The sequence below is a fragment of the Gambusia affinis genome, linkage group LG18, assembly GCF_019740435.1.
Source record: "Gambusia affinis linkage group LG18, SWU_Gaff_1.0, whole genome shotgun sequence".
In the NCBI taxonomy this organism is placed as follows: Eukaryota; Metazoa; Chordata; class Actinopteri; order Cyprinodontiformes; family Poeciliidae; genus Gambusia; species Gambusia affinis.
Genome location: NC_057885.1, coordinates 5,266,243 through 5,281,152, shown reverse-complemented (window position 1 = coordinate 5,281,152; position 14,910 = coordinate 5,266,243). Strand labels below are relative to the sequence as shown.

Here is a 14,910-nt window from a genome sequence, read left to right as displayed (position 1 = left end):
CCCAGTCCGGTCGAGGCTGAATGAGCACCGGCAGTCTCCTTATCTGCTATCCTAGAAACATTGTCCCCATTGTTCTTGTTCTCAAGCAGAGAACAAGAACAAGAATGCTTCCTTCAAATGTTTTATTTTATGTTTTAAAGGGGCGACGTCATCTGTTAATGTGCCATTTTATAGCACAATAAAGTGACTTAAAATACATTTTACTTCCAGATTTAATGCTTTGAAATTGTGCCTCTGTCTCTTTAAGAAACTCCTACTCTTTCTGAAACTTCTGCTTCAGGAAGTCATCACAATATCAACATTAGCCCAATGTTTTTACCAGCATCGCACTGAGGAGTATCTCCTATAATGAGCTCACCATGTGTTACACCAGCTGTTTGCCAATTGCTGCTGGCTAGTCTGAAGGAGCTGATTGGTGGGATGGGCTGCTCTGTGAGGCTTTGAAATTCAGAGGAGGAGCTTCATCCGTGGAGGTGTTGTTAGGTCCATTCAGGTGTTTTGTACAGCTGAATGGTTGCCATGGAGATTCAAGGATTTCTCAAACATTCACACTCCAGGTATGTTTTTGATGAGGGAATAAAATAATAGTATGATGGAAAGTTCAAAAGTCGATTTCACACGATACTGCCTCTTTAAAGACAAAACCGCTGTCGGATATTTTCACGTGGTGTAAGACAAAATATGGCCAGTAAAAACAATGGAGGTGTTCATAGTTGTTGAATTAGAGCTTTGGCATTAAACAGAGTGCAATGAGTTCATCTTTAAAAACAGACGGAGTCGCAGGACACAAGCCTGAAATCTGAGCAGCGTTAACCAATCTTGCACTGGAGAGTAGGGTTACAACCAGAGATAAGATAGGAAGCACATGTGTCAGTGTGCACATGCCCATATGTTTACACCGACACAGGCCACTGTAAACCACTGAAAAGTGATATGAGAGGAGCCAGTTTCTGAAGATATTTTTTGTCATTTTTAATTTATTTTTAAGAGAAAAAAGAAAAAAAAAAATCAGATTTTATTTTTTTGTTATATTGCTTAGCCCTTCCTATAACATGACTTCATGTAAAAAAGCCAAAGGCATTGCAGGAATCAGTAATTGAGCTGAAATACGCAGCGATTGTTCTGCCTCTGGTGTCAGCTAGAGAACAAAACGAAAGCAAAACGAGTGGTTCCTCACCCTGCTAATTACACACTAATCCGTTTCTTTGGTGCATTTTACTTGTCAAGAGCTGCGCTTTAAATGGGCCTGAGACCATTTCCCATGTGATTAGCAGCAGGAGATTATACAGAGGCAGTTCAGCCTCCCAACAGGAGACAGAAGCTTTCAGCAACACCTCAAAGGAACTTGGAACGGAGTGAAAATAAATACGACAGAGCGCTGGCACTAGTAGTATATGCTGCATTACAAACGGAGACAAAACAACAGCTCAGCTGATGACTGGAATCAGCTGATTCTGAAGTAGACAGGCTTAACCAGTCTAATTTGACAACTACAATTTTTCTTTTTTCTAATGTGAGACAACACAGCTAAGTGGCCAAGTTGCACTGCCAACAACATGTCTTTGGCTGAGTTGCAATCAGACATCTGTGTGAACGGTTCACAACCCCAAAGCGACATGCATGCGCAGAAGAAGAATGTAGACGTCACACAGCAGTGCTCCGTTTATGAAAGTAAGAATGGATGCCGCCGTCTATGGATCGACCTTTAAAGTTGTTCAGCAATGGGAGCCAACATTATCGGCACAAGATCATAAGACGAAGGAAGTAAAAAAAAAAAAAAAGATCGAATAAGTAAGTTTTGTGGAGCACCGACTGTCAGAGCCAAGAGTGGTGGGATTGTGGAAGACGTTTGTTGTGAAAGTATATTTGCACCTCTACTCTAGCGTATCGACAGAACACCGACTTCCGATGAATAAGGTTGCATTCACACTGCAGCCTGAAGTGACCCAATTCCAATTTTTTGTCAAATAGGCTTTTTTTTACGTTCACACTGACCTGTATATGTTCTCCGGTTCTGCGGACAACCTGAAAGTGTCCCACATGCGCAGTAGTCGCGAAATAACATCACACATAGAGAGAATATTCTGTGTTTTGCCAACCGCCATGAATAAGAAGTGCCCAGAGTTTGCGGACGTAAACATGGATGCTAATAATGTGGCATATTTTATGATTTTAAAGTAGTTTACTGACCGGAGCCAGCACTTTAACAACTTAACCCTCATTACAGTCTGCCATGGTTGTTGTTTTTCTTCCTGCTTGCATGTATCAGGATGTTGGATAAGGACATTTGTCGAGTATCAGTGACATTCAGGTCGGATGAACGCGACCTGGACGTTAGGTCACATTTCAATCGGGTACCCAAGTGGCCTGGGTCGCATTCGAAAAGAATCCGACCTGTGTTGTTCAGACTGTCAGGTAAAGAGCAGAAACAGGTTGTATTAAGTAAAAAAAAAAAAATAAAAAATCGTAATTGGTTCACTTCAGGCTGCAGTGTGAACGCAGCCTGAAGTCCGACCATCTGTGGCCCTTTAAGTGATTTTGTACGGTTTCCTGACTACAATGGTACAAAATTCCCAGACAGGCACAAACAGTGGGTAAATTGCTCAAGAAAGTCTTGAGAAAGTGATCAAAAGTCGGTTCTTGTTAAGAACAACTGACCCAAGTATGGGCTCAAGTCTGAGGCCCATTTTATATTCCAAAAACAATAATTACAGAACAATTTTCCAACCAAAAATCAGACTGCTTTGTTTCTTTCATTAATGGATTCCATGTCTAGTTAATTGTCAAGCATGTTAAACAAAAAACAACAAATAATGAAATCAGTTTTTGCATTTTCTTTAAAAATCTAATATTTGTGCCTCATGAGTACTTGAACTTTACAATTTCAGTCTGTATGAGAACAAGTTGATCTAGAAACCAAACAGAAGACTCTCACATAACCCCCTGACTGCATGCTTCCTCCTGTGACAGTGAAACACTCGGCAGGTTTCTATGAACTGTCGAAACAAACAGAGCGTGGTTGTTTGCTCTCCAGCACGTGGCTTTCTAAAATTAGCAGTCAAGCCTCAGCGACACCGATGCGGGTGTTTCTGCTCAGTACGATGTGCTCATTTCACTCAGACGCGACCTCTTCATTGTTAGGCTCCATTTAAAGTCCAAAAGTTTAACATGCAGCTGATTTATCAGTCAGCTGTGGGATTTCATTCAAGCTACAGCCCACAAGCAAACACTGACATCATCAAGCTAATTCAGTCAATATAGGAGGATGGACCACTGCTGCTGGTTTACGTCGATACATTATTAGTGTTGCAGCTCAGCCTAAACCACAGCAGCCTGGCCAGGAGCCTGGGGAATCTAATTCAAAGCACACACACACAGAGGACATATAATAATAAATCAATGGCTCTGTCGAAGGCTTGTCAGGACTCTGTTGTAAAATGAAGGCATATTAATTTACTCTTCCTTGAAACAGATTCCTTAGATTCTAAGGAAGTCAGGAAGGCCATGTTCTCTTTGAAAGGCTTAAGCAAACAGGGAGCAGAGCAAATAAGCAGTAAGCAAACAATCTATTGTTAGGTTGTGGAAGAGATTTCCTCTCCAAGGATGACAGAATATATTAGAGATGCAAGGTTTTTATATGGAGTTGAATACCTTTCTGCCTTATGAAAGGTATTCATATGGCAGAAACATTTGATTGTTGGGTCATCTGAAACTTTCAAACCGGTGCGGCATTAACTGGTTTAGAGATGTTCCGTCTCTAATGTTGTGAAGCCTTTTTGCTTTAGAGTCAAGAGACCACTGAAGCTTTCGTTTCTACCTTTTGGATTTTCTTGGGGTCCCTCAGGGGGCCTTCCCGGGGCGGGATCTTCCCAAACAGCTTCCAACCCGGATTGTTCTGCTCCGTGGGATGACCGTCCTTCACTTTCTTGGCAAACAGGTTCCTGAGAGACGGCAGGGGTTGAGAAAGTGAATTAGACTGGAGAAGAATCAGAAAAGTCAAACATACTTTACTAATATATCATCACCACTAGACTTCTCTGGACAAACATGCAGAGTTAGCATTAGCTGAATAGAAGGTAATCGGCCAGCTGACTGATAGATCTTGACTTTTTGTAAATTTTGGTGATCAGACAATATATATACATTTCTTCTAATACGGAGAAGAAATATATTTTTCAGACCGTACTGGTAAAAAGCTTATTGAACCCATGAGTCTAATCATTTCTCTTTGTTTTTAAGGAGCATTTATCGATTTATATACAGCTCTGGAAAAAATTAAGAGACCACTTACAATGATCAGTTTCTCCAATTTTACTTTTTAATAGGTATACGTTTGAGAAAAATTAATGTTCTTTTATTATGAATAGAATGTGGCATTCAGCATGTGAATTACTGACAACATGTAAAAAAAATTTGCATTTAAAAGCGAAAATTTTGTATTCGTTTGTAGAAAATGAGAAATGTTCAAAATAAAATGTGCAGTGCTTTTAGGCGTCAAATAATGCAAATAAAACAAGTTCATATGCATTTAGAAACAGCACTAATGTTTTAGCTCAGGAAGAGTTCAGAAATCAATATTTGATGGAATCAGTGCAGCGGTCTCTTGCACTTGATGCAAAACTAGTAAGTATCAAACCACTGCATGTACAGCTGGAAGGCAGAGGTTCTGTTTCCAGGCCTGGGTTCACTGCACCATTTAGCTCACTAATCCCGTCATTTGTAGGCCGACGAGCAGCAGCTGCTGCAGGAGTAGTTCAATTAAAAGCCTCAATAGATTCTAGATATGGTCAAAAATAGACTTGATGTAATCTGACAGGAGAAACAATGGCTTGTAATGCTAGAGACTCCTAATAATGGTGGTTTATTTGCGCTGCAAATCTCATTTGGAGAGCTTATTCAGCTGGCAGCTGGTTCACATTATCAGGTGATAACCGATCAAACTAGAAAAACATAAGGAAGTGTTTGGTTTATGCTGCAAGCAGTTCAAGGTTTGATGTTCAAAAAGCTGATAAAAATGTTTGCGACTGAGTATTAAAAGAATGTTATGGTACAACAACAAAAGTAGTTTGAAGTTGCCAAACAAATAATACAACTCTATCCAGGGCTACTCGAGTTTCTCACTGCTTAACTACAAATTAGCGATGTACTCAAATGAACATTTCAAATATGAATGATATTAACATTGCTAATACAGCCAATAACAGATTACTATTCAACCCTTTCGCAGCTTCTAAACATCGGTGGTTATCAGACCAATATCAGTATATTAAAAAAATGACAAACAACGGCCGGCAAGAACATTAATGCACGTATATTGTGCATTCCTAATGCAATTACATATCTCAGTCACTTGATGTCCAATAATAATAATAATAAAAAGATATGCCAAATAATTAACAGAGGGTGACTGGAAATCCTAAAGGAACATCAGTACAGAAGTGGATTTCCAGCACTTTCTTTTGTAGTCTCTTGCAATAAGAACTAAAATGAGATTAACTCTACAAATATTACACTGAAGATGTAATATATTACACTGATTAATACAGTGTAATACACAATGGTTATCCAGCTGGAGAATCATTGAAGTGACATCATGAAAGATTACTAGAACATTATGTACAAAATATGCTAATATACTATTACCTGAAAGAAAATTGTACACCAACAAAATATTACATACAAGCTGGCCTTTACTTGTATTGCAATAGTAAACAACTACAGAGTTACGGTGTGACTCTACGATGGCTATTCTGGCAATGCTAACTGTGCCCATTACTACTATAGGATGCTATAGCTATGCTAAAATGAGAACTCATCATTTTGTCTTGAAATAATTGTAAAGCCTAGAACGTAAAGCAGTTCTTAGAAATCTGAATTTGCTGTAAACAGTAGTCATGAGTCAAAGAAGGTCTAATAGAGCTATAACGATGAGATAAATAAATGAAAAAAACAAAGAGAAAACTAAAAACTGTTATTCTTTGGAGCCGACAGCAAATAGCAACATTAATTGAAAAGTAGAAGAAGAAGTAGCGCTTTCCTATACAGCACTCTGCTCAGACAACCTCAACTAGTATTTTCTAAAAACCAGCCACACAGACATCAAATACACCTCACAAGTGAAAACAGTGGGGAGAGGTGACACTTTCAGTTATCAGTTTGACAACCTATAAACCCAAGACCCCTTCTGTTTTGTGTCCTGACTCTTCAACCATTGCATCTTCAGCCAAAGTGTCAACTTGTACTTCATGTTCAATCACATCTACGTAGTAAAAGGTCAGGTATGACGCATCTACATGAATATGTACTGTTGGATGCTGACATTTCACCCCACATACCTCAAAGCAACACATTCAACACCTGACTGCTCTATTTTCCACTGTGCTCTAGCTAAACTGAAGCACATGAAGCTAATAGCAGCAGCTCAAGGCATTTCCTCATCCTATTGCTGAGTAAGATTTGATGAGGGAGGAGGGACCCAAAAGATATATCAACAAGTCCTGTTTGTGGACAGGTAATTGCAGAAAGTGACTTCTTCTGAAGAAGTTTGTCTTTTATGATATTGAGTTAGTGCTCTCTTTAAAAAAAGACAACACAAATTTAGCATTGTGAGATGTTGAATTTGCCAAGTCAAGAAGTTCAACTGGCACCAAAGAAGCAGGAACACTATGTACGCAAAAAGCCAAAAAGAACAGCAGATAAAGCAAGCCAGATACTTTATGAAACTATTAATCTGATTTAAATGCTGATAAGGACAATCAGTAAACTGAGCTATTCTTAGCCTCAGGGTGGAGAGGACAGATACCGTCAGTCATTGAACTTGAGTAACCTTTTGAACCAAGACATAACTACCCAACATTGGTCAAAGGGCAATGGCCACCAATAAACTAAGAGCCTTAACTTGTAGTCTATAATGACATAACAGAGAGTGTGCTCTTCAGCAGAGCTTCAGTTCACTCCATCCAAACCTCTACGAAGCAAGAACAACAATATGCATTCAGTCCAGGCCAAATGCGCCTCAACATGACAGCTGAATGGCTGCGGCTATCCTCCAGCGCTCAAGTGGAACGGCTACAAAGACCAACAGAAAAATGGTTGTATGTTGGATCTGTTCTCAGATTTGTCAAGTCTCAAGAACTTCGGAGGTTGACAGAGCTGGTGTACAGCCCTGATTTCCGGGAATGAGATTGCTCAAATGCTTGAGCCGGCAGTGAGTTCTGTTGTTACGGAAATACCAAACAAGCCAGAACAAGAAGGCAAGAGAACATCAAGTTTTTCCCACGTCGGACAGTTCACAGCAGTGATGTGAACGATCCAGGTCGTCTTCTCTAAAACACCTTAAGCAGGAGAAACTAGCAGGCGATCTCATCCTTTTACCACTGATCAGATTCAGGAGTCAATGACCGTCAACTTTTGTGCATCACAAATCTTGTCGCAAATGTGCAAACATTCATTCACCTACCTGTCAATGTACAGAAGAAGGGATGGAGCTGCCATCCTGCTCACTTGCCTCAAATCAAAGCCGGGAGTCACAAATGTAATGGCTAAATGTTCACAGAGAAGACTACTCAAGAGCTCTGCCTCAGGTAAACATTCAGCTCTGCTGATGTCACAGTTTGAACAAAGTCCTTCAGACTCAGACTGCTGAGGAAGAATGAGAGCAGGAGCCGACTCCTCCTGAGCGTCCCCGCCTCCTCACGGAGATGCCTCGTCTAAATGGGAGGAGGAAATGAGTAACTTCTCTATCGGAGGTAAGAATGATAACAGAACCGTACAAAGAGGAGGGGACTGAAGGGAGTGGCGGCCATGTGACTCATTATCCTATGCAGAAACAGATTTCATTTGTTTATGGCGTATGTGTGCTTGAAAGATTGGAGATTGCTTTGCTCACATTTTCTCATGTTCAATGTGAGACTGAAACAAACAATAAGTAGCAGAGGATCAACGTCCTTGGCTGTTCTGTATTTGTTAGAAACCCAGAAGTGCCTTATTCTGAAAGGACTGTAGCACAAAGATAGTAAATAACACTGCAGAACAAATAAAAGAACCGATGAAAAAATTAACAATCAACAGAACGTGAACTGAAAAGCATTTCCTCGATTTCAGGTTTCAGCTCCTACTGTGAATCCCCTTAGTGTAGTGAAAGTACCTGCTAAACCCAAATGAAGCAGTTTCAAAAGATCCAATTTAAGAAAAAGACTGGCGTTGCAGGTGGCAAAGTTCTTCTATTTAGTAATATATTTGTTGAAATTTATTATGTAAAAGGTAAAAAAAAAAAAAAAGAATTAAATTAAAAAAGGACACAAAAAACTTTGCATCAATGCCAGAAACCCTGCAGAGCTGGGTAGCATTTATCTCTTCAGAAGTGAAATAGAGAAATGATGCACAGATGATACAACGGTTCTGCAGGTGAGTCACTGTAAATTCAAGGAACTTTCAGGGATCCAGTAGAAAGTGAAATGTGGTAAAGCAGTGAGGGGAAGTGAAAGACAAGTTCTGTTTGTTTCCTTAACACTTAACAAGCATAAAATCATGTTGAGCTCCAGGGCTACTATGAAGCACAGCTAAGAACATGTGAAGATTTATTAACCAGCTGTTCTGCTTTCTAAGAGTCAGTCCAGCTGGTACAAACTTTAAACAAGAAGAATTTGCAAATCACTGCAATATTTTAAGAAGTAAGTATTGATTGAACATCCCTGCAGAAATCACATTGTGAATCCCACCCAAAGCACAAAGTCCAGGGCAAAGAAAACCCAGGTATCCAGTTTGGTTCAACTTGTGGAAAAATTGACCTTTTCACAGTTTATATACAATATATACTAAAGACAATGATACTTGGGAAGTTAAAATGCCTAGGCGCAATGCTACTTGACAAGCTATGAGCTGGAGTTTTCAAAGCAGCCAATCCAGTAGCTGTACTCATTTTCCTCGGCACTGATTGGCTGTACCCTGAAGAGTGGAGGCATAGAAGAACGTGGATATTAGCTTCTGAAATAGTGCTGTGACAATTTCCACTGTCTATTAACGCATTACATAGTACTTGTGGATTTAAGTTATTCACAGGATGTTTTGGTTCCTAACCCCCATGAATATTAAAATTGTGCACTTGAGTGAAGAATTCAAATGCCTCATTAGATATTCATAAAAAAAACTATATATAAAATCTAGACTCACTGAACTAAGATGTATTTTTTTAAGAAGTGGAGTGTGTGTGTCCTGTGAATGTTTCTACTTTGAGAACATTTTCTCATCGAGGTGACAGTAACTCTTACACATGTTTCACCATGTGGGGAACAAAAGGTTAGGGTCACCGGGGGTCACGGACTGGGTGAACTCCAACATAAGATAGTTTGAGGGATTGGGGGAAAGTTTTAGTCAGTATACCGATAGATATTTGTAGCTCTCTTTTTGAAGCAGGGACTCAATCCAGTGTGAAGACAGTTGGTAACAACTTCAATGTCTCTCCTTAGAAAATATAGAACAGATTAGTGTTTAAAAAAAAAAGACAGAAAAATAAGGTGCCTGTATCTCAGAAGACAGAGCCAAACATCAATGCAAATTCAGTAGTAGTCATCGTGATGATGATGTCATTAACAGCAAAATAGGTTCGTGTGTGAACGTATGAGCAACAAGTTTTGTAAAAGTCTGTATTTACGCAAGTTGGTGTTTTGTAAAAATATATCCATACCTCTTTAATATTTTAACATGGTGTCCTCTTACAACCATAATCATAAATATGTTTTGTGATAGATCAACAGAAAACACAGTAAAGTGAAAGGTATAATTTATATATGGTTTTCTACATGTTTTGAATCTGTCAAAGCATTTTTAGAACCAAGTTTCACTGCAATACCAGCTGCAGGTGTTTAGTAGCAAGTCCCTACCAGGTGTGTGGATGTAACATGGCAAATGTGTGTGTGCATGCCGTGTGTGAATGCTAATAAGGGTTGAGAATTTCACAATAAAATGGCAAAACAGAGTCACAAGCATCAATATAGTGATATGTTATGTGAGACAATGGGAGGTGGATACAGTTAATCAATAACTTAATTAATGACAAATTAAAATGAGAGCAATAATCTCCATTTAGCCAAATGTCTCTGTAGAGACGATAATCTTTGATATTGCTGAAAAGTCGTCATTTTGAGAAAAGCTGTGAGCAACCAGTTCACACTCCCTGACACTTTTGCTGTTTCCCCACAGAGAGTTCATAATTAATTTTACATATTGTTGTTTTGTTTGTTCATATTTAAAATGTTTTCCAGTTCCAGTATTAAATCTTCTTTTTTTTTTCTCTTTGATTGGGCAGACTTGCTTTAATAAGTCTTCTTCTCAAAATGACAATAACAGTTTATCGCAATAATTTTTTTGTCCAGTAATATTTGTTGGTGAGCGTTTACTTGCCTGTTGAACAAATTTGAAAAAGCTCCCAGTTTCTTGAGCTTTCCGTCGTCCAGCTGCATGCCGCCCGCGCCTGGACGCCCTCGCCCGGGACTCCGGAATTCTCCCGCCGGCGGCGACAGCGCCACGTCCGAGAAGTGGGCCGAGCCACTGAGATCCGTTTCCAAGGTTACGATGGCGCTGGAGTCCGACGTGACGGTGAAGTCCAGGATGTCCTCGTTGGAGACGGACAGCTCGGTGCTCATGCTCGACACGCTGCACACCGAGATGTCGTCGCTGCGGTTCAGGGCTCCGCCCCCGACGCTCAGCCCCGACGCGGCCGTCAGCCTGACGGTGGGGCTGAAGTGTCGGACGGAGTCGTAGCCGCTGCGGGGGAAGGTGGAGGACCTGTGCATGCCATTGCTGTCGGCCGGGTCCAGAGGTAAAGTGGCGGGACAGTCTTCAGCGGCGTCTCCCGGGTGATGGTGGCCGTGGTCCGGAGGGTTGATCTCCAGAGTGGGGATCCCCGAGTCCTGAGAGGTCCAGCTGTGGCGGTCCGGGTCCAAGTCAGAGCAGTTTTTCTGGGGACTGCTGTAGTAGATGGGAGTGGAGGAGCAGGACGGCTTGTAGCTGGGCAGGACCAGCTCACTGGCTAAAGCACAGCTGGGTTTGTCGTACGAGTTGGAGGCGCTCGACTCGTTGCCCAAAGAGCCGTTCTTCACAACGACTCCAGCAGACGCCCCTAGACAGAGCAGAGTACAGTTTCACACGTCACTTCAACTGAGCTTGAAATGCGTTAACATAAAACTTGAGAAGAAGAAAGCAGCTCTGGCGTCCCGTTTGAACTGCCTCTTTTTTCCCCCATTTGAAAAGAAACACTGAATATAGGTCTAGTAGATAATTCCATGTATCTTTAAAGATCAGCCATTTTTAATGATCGTTCACTTTCACCATTAAAAAAGAATATTTTTATGAGTCACCCAAGGTCTCTTATTTATCAACACAAGAAGTGCAAACACAGTAGCAAAGAGCTGAATTCAATATTCAACGCATTTACCGGAATCTGTTCGCAAATGTCATGTGGGTGTAAAGATATCATTTATATATACAAAAAAAAAAAAAAAACACCAAAGATAAACGTACTTTTTATACTGTTCTTCCACAAAGCACATTCACGTCACACTCCAGTGAATACACACCGTCTTTGGAATGATACATTGCTAAGCTACTTAATGATTTATAGAGAAAAGCACTTAGCGTTCTGATTTCAAAGGGCTTAAAAATGTAGAAACAGCTTGACTGATTTCTTTTCAGTTCACTTCAAAAATAAGAATCACTGCTTTAGGCTGTGTGGAGAGGGGCGGATGGTATTATCAAGAAGGATCAGAACAGGTGAAGAACAAAAAGTGGGAGGGTCACACCCCCTCCAAATCATTCTGATTCTCACTTGTGTAAGAATGTAGGAGCCATTAAAGTGACACTTGCATCATTCTGCAACACAAATGAGTTTTACGAGACTTAATTCAGTTATCAGTTCCTTGTAAATAAAACCATGAATCAACTGTAAACCGTCAGTAAAACCCTTCGCAATGTAAAGTACACTGAAAAATATTGGATCGACAAAACAGAAAGTCATTAAAAACCTCCTTAAAATTGACTAAGACGCAGGATACAAAAGAAGGACATTTAATGCCACAATAACCAGGCTGCAACCGGAGCCTGGAATGTAATGTGAACAGAGCCCCAGCTGGGCTCCATCAGGCTTTTAACTGCAGCTTTGTGGCGTGTGTGAGCGAACAAAGTGAAACATTAACATGGAAAAACACTCGTTCAACAGTAAGACGGTAGCCAGTCGGCCTGCTCAGCCGTGTTCCCCAGCCAGATTCCTGCCCAGCTCTAAAACCCTGATCTGCTGGCTGCCATGCGAGTCCTGCAGAGTATTTTTACAAAACTATGCGACAGGTTGATCCTGCGCCACAGTGGCCGTAATCTACAAGAAACTGGTTTTTAGGGCTCAGTCTCCACTCCTTTGAGAACCAACGCAGTGAAGAATTTAGCAAACACAAAAGTGGACAAGGGTTGTCGCGCTTTCAAAGTTTTAAGAACGGCCGGACTTGCAGAACAACCCGTTCGAATAGATGCACCAACCATGCTCCATGACTCATCGGATCCATATTAACCAGCAAAGGCATTTGATCTCTACACTGACAGCAAGACAAAAGCTGGAATAAGAGCAAAGTCATTTAGGTGTTGCCTCTGAAAGAGGAAACAATACCAAGCAATGCCTTCAGGTTCTGCATTTAATTAAACAGGTTTTTTTTTTAAAAGCTATTTAACACAACTAACACAATGTTTTTGCTACAATAGCTTGGTTATTATGTTGCTCTATTTAAAACCAGAATTAGCTTGTTAATTCTGCTCAAATAAAATTATTATTTTGCACCTATTTTTTTATCCCTAGGAAAAGCACAGGAAACGCAAACTTTTTGTTTCTTAGCTGTTCCTATCATTTAAAATTTAAGTTGATGTCATTTTTAATTCCAAATTTAAGACATTTGACTTAAAAAAAACACACACACACAAACATCAGCTGAATTCACTTTTGTCAAATACCATTTGTTGTTTTTAAATGGTGAAATTATTTTCAACATTCATTTATCTGAAAATGAAATTAAATGTCATCACTCATACCATCCAGGCATCTTCAACGGATGACGACGCAGTGAGCTGGAAGAATCTCCAGCAGCTGTCAGTCTTGCAACTAATTTGAAGAGGCCTCTGACTGAAGACTGTTGTATTAGTCTCATTACATGCTAACAGTCCAATTTTCAGGCAGCAGAGACAACATTCCACAACAACATAAAAGCATAAGAACTTCTGCTCTCGACACCACTCTGTTAAAAATGTAAATTCTGTTTACTCTGCGACACCTCCAGGCGCTGCAACCATCTTCTGATGTCTATTTATTTCTCGTTTTGTGCTGTTTGTTTCTTCATCTTTTTATGTATGTATATTTATATCGTGTGTTGTGTATGTGTATATAACCTGCACTTTAACTCTAGTCAAGCACGGTCTCAATCTCGTTGTAATCTGTTGATGACAATGACAAATAAATCTTATCTTATCTTAACATGTCCCGGAGGACACCATCAGTTGTTGGCAGACATTGGTACTCTACGTCGTGCTTTTGCCGCTCCTGTTTAAATTTCTACCTGGTTGCATGGCTAGGAAGGCACCGTTGTGGTGGGGATGTGACCTTTTGATGGAACAGACCATTACAAGTGATATTAATTCTCATTACTGAGGAAAAAGTCCTGCAACCCAAACGGTGTGTTGGATGTTCTGTGGGAATATGTAAAAGTAGCAATTTTATAGCAACAGTTAAAATTTATCCGTTCTGAAAAGCTGGATCGCGACTTTTTATAAGTGTTAATTTGTTTCAGAATTTCAACTTTTTCACTGACTTTTTGACCAATACAAAGTTATTTTGTTTTCCTCTCAAATATGCTGAGATTATGATATACGTGGTCTACACTGAACTGAAATGGACTTTTTTTCAAAGTTAAAGCTGAACAAAAAGTTTATTTTGTCTGTCCAATTTGCGTCGTGCGTTTAAAACATATAAGCCGAATTAATGACATACTTCATTAATACACAAACAGATGCCTTTTAAGTCTTGATAACTTCGCTACTTACAGTAAATATGATTTATGTTCAAGTCTCACCTCTTTTCTCATGTAGTTTGGCGAATATTAAAAAGGGACCGAGACTCGAGGGCGGCACATCTAATGGCAAAGTAGAGGGTTGATATTTAAACGCGATAAAGTGGAACAAACTGCCTTACCAGAGCGGCCGTCCATCTGGTTCTGTGGGCCGAGGCTCGGGTTTGCCATGCCGCAGCCGGTGGACGCTACAGGTGGATGCCAGGTAGCGTCCGCTTGGAGAGATCCATGATGATGCTGGGGCTACTGCGGCTCCACCATCGCCCCCATGGCTCCTCCACACAAACGGCTCTGGAGGGAGGTCATCCGCTGTCAAATAAACTCACTACAGGTGGAGGGGGAAGGTGAAACAAGCGGCCGGTAAACACAAGCACCACGTCGCACCACCTCTCTTCCTCAGAGTGCACTTGCTGCTGCTGACGCCAACTCACTTCTCTCAACAGCGCTTCCTCAACTGGAAACAAATATGAATAACTTTTACAGTTTAATTTCTCGGCTAGCATCAAAACAGGAGATGAATGCGGTTTTCGCTACTTTATAAAGTGTGCAAATGGCACATTTAAACCTTTACGCTGGGACATTTATTCAGAAAAATATATATATATAGCCAATACCTGTTTCGTCGCTTCCGCCGCCATTTTAAAACAAACTTGTACGTGGAGTGCGGTGTAATCGAGTCAAGAACGTCCGCGGTCGATAGATTCACCTGTCTGAACCTGAAGGCATTAACAATCGACCTACGTCACCTGCACGCCCGGTTTAAATACTATTCATGCTGTTTGAACTAATGTTTTCCCCCACTACAACCATA

The 14,910-nt window shown here is 40.5% G+C and overlaps 1 protein-coding gene across 7 annotated transcripts in view; it reads right to left on the bottom strand.

Moving 5' to 3' along the window:
* tbc1d14 (TBC1 domain family, member 14) overlaps nucleotides 1–14,909 on the bottom strand; it is a 35,275-nt gene extending 20,366 nt beyond the window's left edge. The window contains exons 1-5 of one of the 7 annotated variants that reach the window (XM_044098029.1): nucleotides 14,714–14,909; nucleotides 14,487–14,553; nucleotides 14,222–14,390; nucleotides 10,402–11,119; nucleotides 3,818–3,941 (exon numbers count right to left, since the gene is read on the bottom strand). In XM_044098029.1, coding sequence (XP_043953964.1) covers nucleotides 3,818–3,941; nucleotides 10,402–11,119; nucleotides 14,222–14,270 — 891 coding nt within the window. In that variant the 5' untranslated portion in view covers nucleotides 14,271–14,390; nucleotides 14,487–14,553; nucleotides 14,714–14,909. The other 6 variants (XM_044098031.1, XM_044098028.1, XM_044098032.1 and 3 more) reach the window with 6 other exon arrangements.
* Between the last annotated feature and the right edge of the window lies 1 nt (nucleotide 14,910).